The following is a 12,787-nucleotide window of genomic DNA, read 5'->3' as shown; positions in this document are numbered from 1 at the left end:
AGTTGGACAAAAAAGTCAAAGGAGAGGGTATGCGACGGGTTAGCTCCTTGACTTGGCCCAGTCAAAAGCAAGCAGTAGATTTCCTTTTACTCTCATAGTGCAAAAAAAATAAAAGTCCACAAAGAGCATCATTACTTATGGTAGCCTCAAGCAAAAACAAAAACAAAAACAAAACAAAAAACAAAAAACAAAAAAACAAAAGAGGCATTCCACATTGAATCATAGGGCTGGCGAGATGGCTCAGCAGTGAAGACCACTGGGTTCTATTTTAGGACCCACATGGCAATTCACAAGCATCTGGAACTCTAATTCAGGGGATTGGAAGCCCTCTTCTGGCTTCTGCAGGAATCAGACACGTACATGGCGTATATACATACATGCAGGCAAAATGCTTGCATATAAAAATAGAGTGTAAAAAAAATCATAGTCATAATATTTCCAAACTTACTGAAAATCAAGACACATGCTCTTCAAGGATGATGGATAGCTAGGTGTGGAAGTTGAGGTAGGATTAAGGTTCTAGGCCAATCTGGGCTACAAGAACAAATCCCAAACCAGTATGGGTTACATAGCAAGACCCTATCTCAAATAAACAAACAAACTACCAGCACAAAGAATGGTCATGGTTTGTCCTGATGATTAAATATACTTTTACAAAACTACAACTTCAAGCTTTCATTCTGTGTGTGTGTGCGTGTGCGTGTGCGTGTGCGTGTGCGTGTGTGTGTGTGTGTGTGTGTGTGTGTGTGTGTGTTGTGTTTTTGTTTGTTTTGAGACATGGTTTCTCTTTGTAGTCCTGGCTGTGCTAGAACTCTGTAGACCAGGCTAGCCTCGAACTCAGAGATCAGCCTGCCTCTTGCCTCCCTAACGCTAGGATTAAAGGCGTAGGCCACCACTGCCTGGCTTGCCAACTGTATGTTAAGAAGAGACTTATATGAGGCACCTTTGGCTATCACTCATGGACTACCATCTTGGAATTTTCTATCCTTCTCTACAAAGCAATAATGTCAGTAAGGGCAAGGGAAACACTCGTGTAAAAAGAGCATGTGCAGGCAGCTATAGGTCAGAGGCAGCAGATCCCCCTGGAGCTGGAGATAAAGACAATTATGAGCCATTCCCTGTGGGTGTTGGGGACCCAACACCAGTCCTCCGCAAAAGCAGGAAGTGCTGTTAATCACAGAGTCATTGCTCCAGCCCCTACAGAGACATTTGTGCACAGGAAACCCATAATTATCTGTAAAATAGCCCGCAGCACCCCCTCCCCCAAAATAATTCCTGAGCTGCCAACCAAGACAAGACACCCAGCTGGACCAATCCCAGGAACTCAAATCAGAAATGGAAAAGTAAAACAGACCCTGATGAAAGGAGCATGCTTGTCTTTTAACGACCACCCTAACTATGTAAGCAGCCAAACAGTCTGCAAGTGTGAGGGCTACTGCACGCGCAGGGCTACTGCATGCGCTCCACAGAAAATCTGAACATTAACCATCCCCTTCCTGTTTAAACACTATCCCAGTTATTTCATAACCATGTAATTACTCATTAAATCTGATATTGGAAACATCTTATATTGGAACGCTTGGTTATTTGAATTCTTACCTTCAACAGAGGGGAAAAAAAAAAAAAAAGAAAACCAAAATTTGAAATTTCTTGGAGCAGAAGAGATGGCTCAGTGGTTATGAGCACATAATGCTCTTGCAGAAGACCCATATTCACTTCCAGACCAAGCTCCTGGGCATCCAAATCCTCTGGCCTCCATAGGCACCTGCACTCATGCACACATACCCACACAAACACACACACACACGCACACACACACACACACACAAACACACACACACACGCCTAATTTAAAAATGAATCTTAAAAACAACAACAAAAAGGGTTTGGGTGCTGGCTGGGAAGGGAGAGAGTTTTGGTTTTTTGGGTGGTTTTTTTTTTTTTGGGTTTTTTGTTTTGTTTTGTTTTGTTTTTTGGGTTTTGGGGGGTTGTTTTTTTTTTTAAGTAAATAATTAGTCTTTTAACTAAAATAAACAGGCAGGCAGACAGACAGACAGACAGACAGACACATACTCTCTATCCCAATCAGCGGAAGCCAGCAAGAGAGTTATATAAGTGCCAATTTTCTGGGCTGGCCAGATTTTTGCTCTAGAAGTAATATTAAACACAGCTCTTTGTCCACGAATTGTGAAATACGTTATATACTAATGAAGAATGTGTACTCCATTGTGTGTTTAACAGCATGCGCCTGCATTTGGTTTAATTGACCAAGAATAAGCCCTTGTTCCTCGGCGGACTATCAAGTTACAGTCAACTGTTAAATATTCACACTCATACTGAGGAACGAGAAATGCAGATAATAGGAACCACAAGACTTGTTTTAAATCATCCACTTGCACCATGTAGATATTTCTCTTCTCTTCTTGTAACTGGCAATTAAATGTGGAAGGCTGAGACCACAGCGAGCAGGGTACTCTGGGGGAAAGGACTCGAACCACCCTGGAAAAAGTCTGACTTCAGCAGGTCTCCCTCTCGCCTGACACCACTGCTGGGGAACTTTATAAAGGCTCACTTCTATCCAGAAGAGCATCACCCCCAGAAGACTGCCTAATATACTGTTGGGTTGGTTTGGGTTTTTTTTAAGGTATGCAAATTACTCCCCACCCCCACCCCACCCCACCCCCACCCCCGCAAGGCTGTTCCTTTGCAGAATTTCACTTTGCTAGGGTGGGAAAGTAATTAAGGGTTTGGGCTTGGAAAAGCCCTTTTATTTTAGCTCCTACTGGGCCTGGGGTAAACAGATTCCCTTAATGTCAACAACGACTTAATTAACCAGAGCAGGTGACAATGTCAGGGGGAATATCTGAAAGTAAGAGCTCAGACCCGCAGTAATAAAGCCTGACTACGTTGGGAACATTCAGAGTATGAAGCAACAGAACAGCACCCCCCCCCCCCCGACCAACCGGCAACTGTTGACACTGTTGTCCTTTGTCCCAAGGAGTGACCAGTTGGACCCAATGACTCCTATTCTGAAACACTGAGTAAAATCATATAGCGGTTACTTTCTTCTTGGGTCAACTGACTTGACCCAAGACTGCCTCTGCCACTTAAGAAGATGTCCAGAGGCACACCGGCAGGACAGGATGGGGGAAGAGGCATTCTCTAAACGGAGCCTCCAAGTTAGCAAGCCAGTGTCTTCCATGATGCTTCAGACTACGGAAGCTGAAGTTACCTAAAGCTCTGGTTGCGGCTAATCTGGCGGCTGAGGGGATGCGCATGCACACATCTTCCAGTAGGAGTGAGGAAACATCAGAGCCTAGAGCATGGAGCCCCGTCTCCAGCTTCATTACCTCCTAGTCAAGTGAACGTCAACGGCAACGTTGGTCTAACAGACAGGGCGAGCGAGCGCGGGCCCTGCAGAGATCCAGCACAGCCGTCTCCTCTACACAAAAAGCAACTTTCATCAAGATATACTTGATATCTTCCTTGCTGCAGTGAGAACGGGCACCGCCTTGAGCCCGGCTGCTGGGGATGGGGATACTAGGGGCTGTGTTGCTGCTCTTCCTGTCCAGGTCACTGGTGAAAACTAAGCCTCCTGAGGTGGTCGTCAGAAGGCACCTGGGGACGTTACTGTTCAATGCCTATCGATAAAGATGTTCCCCCATACCCATTAGATTGGACCCTCAGTAGCAGAAGGGGAAACTGAGGCCCTGAGATTTCTCTGCTTCCCCCCTGCCCCTCCCCCATCCTGTTCTGGTGAAGCCCCACACCTTAAGACTTCCCCCCCCAACTTTCTCTCAATATCTCTCCCTCTCTCTCTCTCAATCTCTCCCCCCCTCTCTCTTTCTCTCTCTCTCTTTCTTTTCCTTAGCATCTCCCAACTCTAGATGTGACTCGAATCTCATGCAAAATATGAACCTAGCCGAGTGTACCCACAACGTCCAGGACTTTGTGGCCTTCCTCCCTACCCTTACATGCACCTACAGGTCCCCAGGTGGTGGGATCTGCTTTCAACAATGCTCACATTGTTAGTTATCAGTTCTTACACAAAGAGCCATTTGGGGGACTCCATCCGTCTGTCCTTCCTTCCTCTCCCCCCACCTGTCTTCCGCCTGCACGTACAAGCATCTTATAACCTTCCTTAAGTAATTAGATGCAGTCCAGGAACCCTCCAGGACCATTTTACACTCTACACTGAAAGCAACTCACAGCCACACTGCCCCGAGAGCCCAGATGAAAAATGACAGTTCTTTCCTAGCTAGGGCTGTTTCTGAAGCCCACACCGTAGGAAATCCCAGCTCAGCTTCCTCGCTTTGTGCTGAACCACACACTCCAGGGAAAACCAGCAATTAGGGGAACATCCATTTTAATTATTAGCAAAATTAAAGAAGTACAGACCAGACTTTCAGAAACCCAATCCTTTCCCCCTCACATTAAGCCCTTTGAAAACACGTCACTGTTGCAAATTACACTCTCCCTGATGTCACAGGGTAAGTCACAAAGAGGCGCTTCCAAAAGCGGGTGTGAGGGGGCTACACGTTGAACAAGCCTCACACACAAACTCCTACCATACTTCCTTTCCAAAGACGCCTGGGAATTTACAGCATTTCCAGGCATCTGCACGGCCCACTGTCCCCCCCCCCCAACCCCCCCCAGGCTCATTCAGACAGAGTAGTTAGTGCCTGGATGGAGCACCGAGCCCTCCTCGGGGGGATATGCTTGGGGGTTCTGCCCCGCCCCTCTCACCATTCCCCTCTGAATGAGCACACTGCTCCTCAGGACCCTGGTTCAGGGCTCGTAACCACAGCAAATCAGCTGACCTGCCAGCACTCAGGACCGTGACGGACTCCAAAGCCCAGCCGGCACCAGGTGGGCCCTCGGCAAACACGTTCATTAAGCGGTGATGAGTGCTACGACCTGCAGCGTCACGCTCGGATTACCACTCAAAAAATAACTCGCCTACCAATATTCCCTCCCGATGACAGATTTCCACGCTGCACCAAGCAGAGAGGTTTGGCTATCTACCCCCGTCTCGGAAGGGCCTGGGAGAAGGACTAGATCTTTACCCAGCTCTGTATTTCAGCCATATCCCCCTCACAGTAGCTTTTCACATTTGCAATCAAGTAGCCAAAGGCAAAAACACTAGCGAAACCTGGCCTTTCCTTGGATCCAAAAAGACTCCTTGGCATATTCACTTCCGAGTCTTGCCCACCATTGAACCTGCCCCTCTGTGATGCTGGGCTCAAGTACAAAGAGCTTACAACAGCTTACAAACCACCCAGCATGGCAAAGCTCAGGGCTCAACTTCAGAACCTCAGAGGCTGCCTATTTCCTTTAGCCAAAAGGTAGCAAGTCAAGGAAGGCTCTTCCTCCACCCAGAAAGCAATTGCAGAAGGCAACAGTCATCTTGCCAAAGGACATCTCCTCCACAGTGCTGCAAGGTACTGGTGCCTCCCTCACCCAGCACAGAAGACAGAGCAAACCAAACCACTCCACTCATGCCTAGGAGCCAAGACACCCCCCTCTTCCCGCAAGCTCTGCTGTGTAACATGTGGAGAGAGGCCACCCTCCTTAGGCAACTGGCTTTAATGACCACTTGCCCTCCTCCCCAGAAACATCCCCCAAAACAACCTGGTATCCTAAAAAAAAATGACACGCAGGAACTTACCTTCTGGTTCTAAAGTGGTATCCTCAACTAAACTGAAGGAGGGCCGGGCCAGGGACAAGGTTGCCATGGTGACCAAGACCAGGCAGATGAAGCGCCCCCAGCTGACCATGGTCACGGTGCCAATCCCTGGTCCTCTTCCATATCTCCATGTGGACGGTAATCCCATCTGCACACCTCCTCTAGGACCATGGGCTACCTGCAATGCCTTCAGCCCACAGGGGGCTCAGGAGCCAGGGCACTGTGGCGGTGGCTGTGCTCAGGCTGCTTGCTGCTGCTGCTGCTGCTGCTGCTGCTGCCGCTGCCGCTGCCGCTGCCGCTGCCACTGAAAGAGATTCAGCCGGTTAGTGCAGTCTTTGCCCTGTGCCAACTCGCTTAAACCCAAATGGGATAAAACCGTTTCTCAGCCTCTCAATATGTGCGCAAACACATTCTTTCTCATTATCGGAAAAGCCTTCCATCTTCACCTCGGCGTCCCAGGTGTTTGCAGACGGGTCCACAAGCTGGGGTAGGCTGATCTTTTAAAAAGCTTACTTTTAAGAGACACATAGATAAACCATTGCTGCAGAACCCAGCCACCCAGCTACATAGTGTGTGCCCGTCCACCCACCATCAAAGCTACTAGGATGCCGAAGCAACTTGACCTTCCTTCCTCTCAAGGGCAACTGCAAAAAAAAAAAAAAAGAGTTTAAAACTGCTGGGCTTGGCACAAGCAGCCTCATTAACTTCTCTTATTCCAGCTGGCCTTTACAAGGCTGACTGGAGGGAGGGTCTGCTCGGAGAACCGTATTTCAGCTGGACTGGAGCTGAGAGGCATATCCCTTCCGTGTGGTTCTCAGGAAGAAAGGGAGACCAACAAACAAAATGAAAGAATCCCAGGAAGGCTACGAGAAATTCCCACCAGTTTACACTTGTCAGGATTCATTTTCAAATGCAGGCGTGTGTTTCAATCTTTCGACAAGCAGCCACTTACAAAGGATGAGTTTGAACCAAACGGGGAGGAGCTCATCGCCTGTATTCCCTTCCTCTGACTACAAGGCAGAGGACAGGCATGCTAACTAAACATCTTCGACCTACGTCAAGGGATACGGAGCAGATGCACACCTTGATGAACAATGCAAGCGTTCATTAGTAGCGGTGCTGGTACCTGCAAGTCCTCCTGGTATGCGATTGGCCTGGGGACTTTCAATATGCTAACCTATTGGCTAAGCTTCCCAAGGATCAGTTACCAGAGGGCACTCAACTTACTGGATCCAGGGCAGGGAGAACTTCCCAAGAAAGCTTGCCACAGTCCAAATAACTTTAAGTTTGTTCAGTGTCCTCGGTGACTAAGCCTTGAGTCAGAATGCACAAGCTTGAGAGAATCTGCTTTAAAAAAAACGAGGGCAGGGAAGGACCAGACAAAACCTTGGGCACTGGGTTCTGTGGTGCACGTTTTATGAGACTGGGGATGGGTGAGAGTTTTAATGAAAAAAGAAAAAGAAAGAGAGAAAGAAAGAAAGGAGGGAAAAGTCTAATGCTTTCAATTATGACAGGAATTTCGACGACGCCAGAACCTCCCTGAAGTGCTCCCTGTCCTAGATCTACTCCTTTTGCTCCTCACTGGGAAGTAAGAGGAGCAATGGCAAAGCGGCTGAGCCATTTCCAAGGGGAAAAATAGGCTATTGTGGCTTTAGTTTGTTTGTTTTTGTTTTTAGGCACAGGTGAAATGGTATTGCTACCAACAAAAGCCAGGAAAGTAAGTGTGTGTGTGTGCGTGTGTGTGTGTGTGTGTGTGTGTGTGTGTGTGTGTGTGTGTGTGTGTGTATGTCCCCACATGCAGGTTTTAGATGGCTTGAAAGATTTCTCTCCCCCAAAAGATAATTAATTCCCTGTCTATTTCTATACACCTGTCCGGGGGTTGGGATGGGGGGAGTACAGAGCATTCTCACTGACTTACTAAGAACTTCCAGAATGCCTCTCTAGCAGCTTTACAAACAATTTCAGATCTTAGTAGGTCTTTCAGCGGGGTGCTCAGGCCACCTTCCCCACTGGGAGCGCCTCAGCTGCAGTTAGAGGCGGGAGATGGCCAGTGCCCTGGAGTGACTCAAACTTGAACGTAGGCTCTTCGCAGGCCCAGGCCCACAGCAACCCCCTCCTCAAACCACTGTAAGGCGAGAAGTGAGGGCATCAGGTCTGCACAGCTCCTCACCGGTGTGGACAAAAGTGCTGAGCGACCTCCTAGGCAGGATAATTAGGTCCCAAGGCTCCGTGTTGGGAACACAGGCCCAGCATGCTCCTGGCGGCCACAATCCCAGCTTCCTGCCTTCAATACCATAATCCTTCCTGGAGGCTGAGCCCCGGTGAAAGCCTCAGCGTGTTTATTTTTCCTCCTGAAAGGGAACTCTCTTCTCAGCCTTCGAGGGAGGAGTCCTCACCGTCGCTCTGACGGATGGCTCTTCACCATCACCCGCCCCTTGGGGTCACCTCCGCACACACACGTCTGCCTCCAAAGACAGGCAAAATGACCAGCAGAAAGGGTCCGGCTGGTGAACTTGCTCAGTGCTTTACAAGTTTAGACACTCTCCTCTGTCCTGCAAGAAGGCAGACTAATTGAGAACCAGCCGTGTGTGTGTGTGTGTGTGTGTGTGTGTGTGTGTGTGTGTGTGTGTGTGTACCTTAAAGGGCCACTGAATCCCAGGATGCCTCAGCGGGCTGAGCAATTGGCGTTTTGTTCCCAAGTGGATTTCTCATGGGAGAAATCACACTACCAGGCTAAATACTAAATGTTGACCCCTATTCTGGCTGAGGGTTAAATAGAGAAGGGAGCTGTCACAGGCTGGGGTCGGGGTGTTCCTAAACACAACGAAATCCCAAAAAAATACAAGCTGCCATCCATAAAACCGTAATCCCTACCCTAATGTTTTAGTGGGCACTTGGAGCAGCGTGGGGTGCACATCACCACCACTATCCTACTTCATTGTAGCATTTCTTTCATTTGTCAGCCTGGAATATCCTGTTTTGTCCTTCTTCTTGGGGCGCTAAAGAGCTCTGAGAAATCTGCATTTTAATTGACATTCCAACGAGAAGGAAAGGGGCGCCTGATTGCTTTTCTATTCAAACTAAACAGGCTTTTCAGATGAAAATGAGTCGAGGCTGGTGGAAGATTTACAGGGATTTGGGACGCTGGGGACAATAGAGTTTTAAATGTTGATAGCGTTTCACACCAAACACATAATGGGTGCCCAGAGTTTGAAAGCAAGTCTGCCTTTAAGGGTAGGTTTTTATTGAACTGGGGGGTGAGGAAGGAAGGTCTTGGGAAGTTTGTAGGGGCGCAGAGAAAGCTCCGCGCCTGGAGCGGGCCTCCCGCGCCTGCCCCCTGGCCGCGAAGGTGGAAGCCAGCGCCATGCAGGGCCCTCAGCCGATTCCCCCGCGCAGAAAGAATGAGCGCGCGAGTTAGAACTCGCCTGCGCTTTCAACATCTCGGCGCGGCTGCGGTCGGAGCAACTAAGAAAACTAGGAAAAGTCGGTCCAGTTCGCCCCCTAGCCCCAGGCGCGCTGCGATCCTTCCTACGCCAACTGCTGTGGCGGGCGAGGGACGGCCAGCACCGGAATGCGGGACCCGAGCCGCTGCCTCCTTAAAGGTGTCACCTGGGCATCTCCATCCCTCTGGGGATGTTGCCAGACACACTCCAGCAGTTTCTTCCCAGGAAAGAACCTCTCCCAAGGGCCTGTGTAGTACCAGGCTGAAGCTTCGAGAACCCAAGGACCAGGCACCCTGAAGATGCCCTTCCCGGGCCCCCGCCTGTGGGTCGTGCCACTGGCAGGCGGCCCCAAGGCGCGCCAGCTCTGAGCTCAAAGGAACTCGCCCAGTCGGCAGGACTGTGCCTGCCGGAGTCTGACAGGGAAGAGGTACGGGCGGCAAAAGCAGATGTCAGCATCTGGATGAAGGTGCTGAAAGAAAACTCCCCCAAAGCCAGCTATCCGCAAGCACCCACTCCCTCATCACCAATACAGCCAGAGACTGACAGGGCGCGTCCCCAATTCCTTTCCCGGCGCCCTCCTCCCAGGGATCCTGTGCCCCGCATGCTCCCACGGCGCCCACTTTCCCGGCTGGCGAAGCTCCCGGAGGCGTTCGACACGACGATTACCTTGAATGGCAGCGCTCTTCTGCGCTCGGTGCTGCGCCGGAGTCCGGAGTGGGTCGCGATGGAGCAGGCGAGGAGGTCGGAGAAAAAACTCCAAAACGAGAATGATCCCTTGGGTCGCAGCTGGCGCCAAGGCTCCTAGGCTTCACGCGCGCTCGGGATCGCAGAACAGCGCGGACATGACGCCGGGGCTGCCCTCGGATCTGGGCTGCAGTAGAAGAAAGGACTAGGGCTTGGCGTTGCCTACTCCAAACTTTGCTGGCGAGTGGTGAACACTCGCAGCTCGCAGGAACGCTGAGGCCGGGGGGCTCACGCCCGGCCCCCGCCAGCCCGGAGAGCAGTCACCACGCCGGGGCAGGGACACACAGGCAGCCCCCGCGCCGGAGCTCTGGCGGCCGCGCGCTCGATCGTCCGTGCGCCCGTTCCGCGCCCGCCGCCGCCGCCGCTCGCCTCTCCCGGCGCTCTCCCCGCGCCGCCCGCGCCGCCGCCGCAGCCTCCTCGGGCGGGTCACGCCCCCCCGCTGAAACCCGAGCCGTTTCCTGGACGGCGGCGCCCGCTCTGCCAATCAGAGCCGCGCGCTGGGGCAGTCCCGAGCCTCGCACGGCTCCCGACGCCTAGCAGCCGCAAAGAGACACCCGCCAGGGAGGCGAGGGGCCCCGCCGCGTTGCCCGTAGGGGTGCAAAGATGACCTCTCAGAAACCCGCTGGTGATCGGCCCTGTGTGCCGCTGCCCGTTTCCCTAGAGTGAGTGGATGGATACATTCGGTTGTCTTATATCAAGTTAGGAAACGAATGACAGAATGCTGTGCCATTTCAGACACCTTAGAACACGTCTAGAGGATACTAGGTATTTCATGCCACTGAAGCTTTGAATGTAGAAGCAACTAATGTTCGTGGGGGGTGTTGGGTTATCTTGCGCTTCTGAACAACAGAAGGGAGAAGGTGCGTGTGTTTGGGAAGCCCTCCTTTAGGAAGGGAAGGAGCGAACAGGTAACTGTACGTAATCAGCACATCCGCCTGCAGAGTAACATACCTAGATTCTGAGCAGAAAACGGAAGATCAGGTTGGTTAACACAACTAGCTGCTGGTTGCGCCCTTTAATGTGGCTATCTTCGAAAAAGCCAAAATCTACCACAGAATATATCGTGTTTAATGGTATCAATATAGATTAGCGTAAAGAAATCCAAAGGAGGGCTGAAGAGATGGATTCAGAGCGTTTCCTGCTCTTCTAGAGGACCAGAGGGCATTTCCTGGCGGAGTATCAGGCACTCACAATGGCCTGTAACTCCAGCTATATGGGCATCCAAAGCCTCTGGCCTCCTTAAGAAAGTGCACTCGTGGGTATATGCCCATACAAAGAAACAGACACATAATTTAAAAATAAAAATATATCTCTAAAAGAAAAGAAAGGGACTGGAGAGATGGCTCAGTGGTTAAGAGCACTGCCCGAGACGGGTTCAATTCCCAGCATCAACGTGCTGGCTCATAACCACGTCTAACTCAAGTTCCAGGGAGCCCGAAGCCCTCTTCTGGCCTCCAGGGGTACTGCAGTTTTCTCAGAAGAAAACTGTTTATTTACATGGTGTGCAAACACACAAGCAGGGAAACATCCATACCCATTAAATAAAATGAAAAAATAATAATAATAAAGGGAAGAAATCCGAAAGAGTCTGGGGGAGTTCGAAGACGTAGTACAGGGGTGCGTCACTTGCCTAGCATGTGCAAGGCCCTGTGCTTGATCGAGCCCCAAAAAGAAAAGAACTTACACACTCACCTCTATCAAAAAACGAGCCATCTGATTTTGAGCAAATTGGATTACCTCCCTCTGAATCTTATATTCTTCGGTTGTAAATCAGGCCAGGTTGTAAGTGATGGGCATCTCCCACTTATCTCTTCCACTAGACCATATTGGGATCATTTATCTTTTTAATATATAATTCCCTCTCACTCATTGAACTTTTGACCGATTGTGATTAAATTCAAGACCACATAAACTGTAATCCTAGCACTCAGAAATGTGATGCAGGAGGATTGCCTTGAGTTCAGGGCCAACTTGGTCTACATAGCAAATTTGAAGCCAATCTGGTTTACTTAGCTACATTTTGTCTAAATAAATGAATAACTTTTTTTTTTTTAAAGTCTTAATTTTTGAGGCAAACATGGTACCATGCTGGATTCCCAGAACTCCCAGATAAAGAGAAGTTTGGGAGTTTGAAACCAGCCTTGGGTACATGATGAGACCCTGGCTCAAAAAATGTCAGTAAATTCAGAAAAGGCTTAGACTTCATCTGGTGCCTGAAAACAAGCAGGCAGAGGGTAAAAGCCCACCTGGGAAACAGGCTTGAAGGGGAATGGCACCCAGAATCCCTAATATTTAGACAATGCCATTTACATACATGGATTCCTCAGACCCCCACATGATTAGAAGATCATTTCTATTCACAGCACAGCCTGGGAAACTTTTATGCAAATCACTTACAAGTTCTGGGAGTAACAAATCCATTTTCAAAGCCTCAGGCGAATAGCTATGAAGTTATAGTTTCAGGATTCAACCAAAACAGCAGCCTGACTCTCAAACAAAACGATCTGTTTATATGTTTTAGTGGCAACAGGGTGTGTTATGGATGAGTTCTCTGGCCTGGATCAGAGAAGCTCAGCCAGGTGACACTGACCCATTCACTGGAAGTTGGGGGGGGATGGGGGGATGGAGAGGAAGGGGTCCAATGTGTGTTCATTCTGTGGCCTGGGATCAGAAAGGAAAGGCTATGGTCCTGCCCCAAGCTGGCACTTCTATCTCTATGCTCCCCAGTGATGGGAAACTCCACGTCTCAGGATAGAGCCCTTTCCCATACTGCAGTGGGTCCACCAGCCATTGAAAACGAGGTTAACACATTCTCACATAAATTAATGGTCCAGGAAGCCGCTGTCCCTGTCCCCCATTCATCCATAGCTTTATGGATGCTGAATGGGAGGGAAGCCTTCCGCTGAAAACAAAA

At 49.8% G+C, this 12,787-nt stretch overlaps 1 protein-coding gene across 13 annotated transcripts in view; it reads right to left on the bottom strand.

Annotated features, from left to right (window-relative positions):
• Window positions 1-10,133, bottom strand: part of FGFR2 (fibroblast growth factor receptor 2) — a 105,533-nt gene extending 95,400 nt beyond the window's left edge. For 10 of the 13 annotated variants that reach the window (XM_084772672.1, XM_084772680.1, XM_084772679.1 and 7 more), the window contains exons 1-2: window positions 9,796-9,917; window positions 5,669-5,984 (exon numbers count right to left, since the gene is read on the bottom strand). In XM_084772672.1, the coding sequence (XP_084628798.1) occupies window positions 5,669-5,834 (166 nt within the window). In that variant the 5' untranslated portion in view covers window positions 5,835-5,984; window positions 9,796-9,917. Of the gene's footprint in view, window positions 1-5,668; window positions 5,991-9,786 lie in introns of all 13 variants that reach the window. The other 3 variants (XM_084772683.1, XM_084772677.1, XM_084772678.1) reach the window with 3 other exon arrangements.
• Window positions 10,134-12,787: the final 2,654 nt, after the last annotated feature.

Source organism: Acomys minous, assembly GCF_964271855.1.
Source record: "Acomys minous genome assembly, chromosome: 2".
Taxonomy (NCBI): domain Eukaryota; kingdom Metazoa; phylum Chordata; class Mammalia; order Rodentia; family Muridae; genus Acomys; species Acomys minous.
The sequence above is the reverse complement of the archived record's forward strand: the minus strand, read 5'-3'. Positions and strand labels throughout refer to the sequence as shown.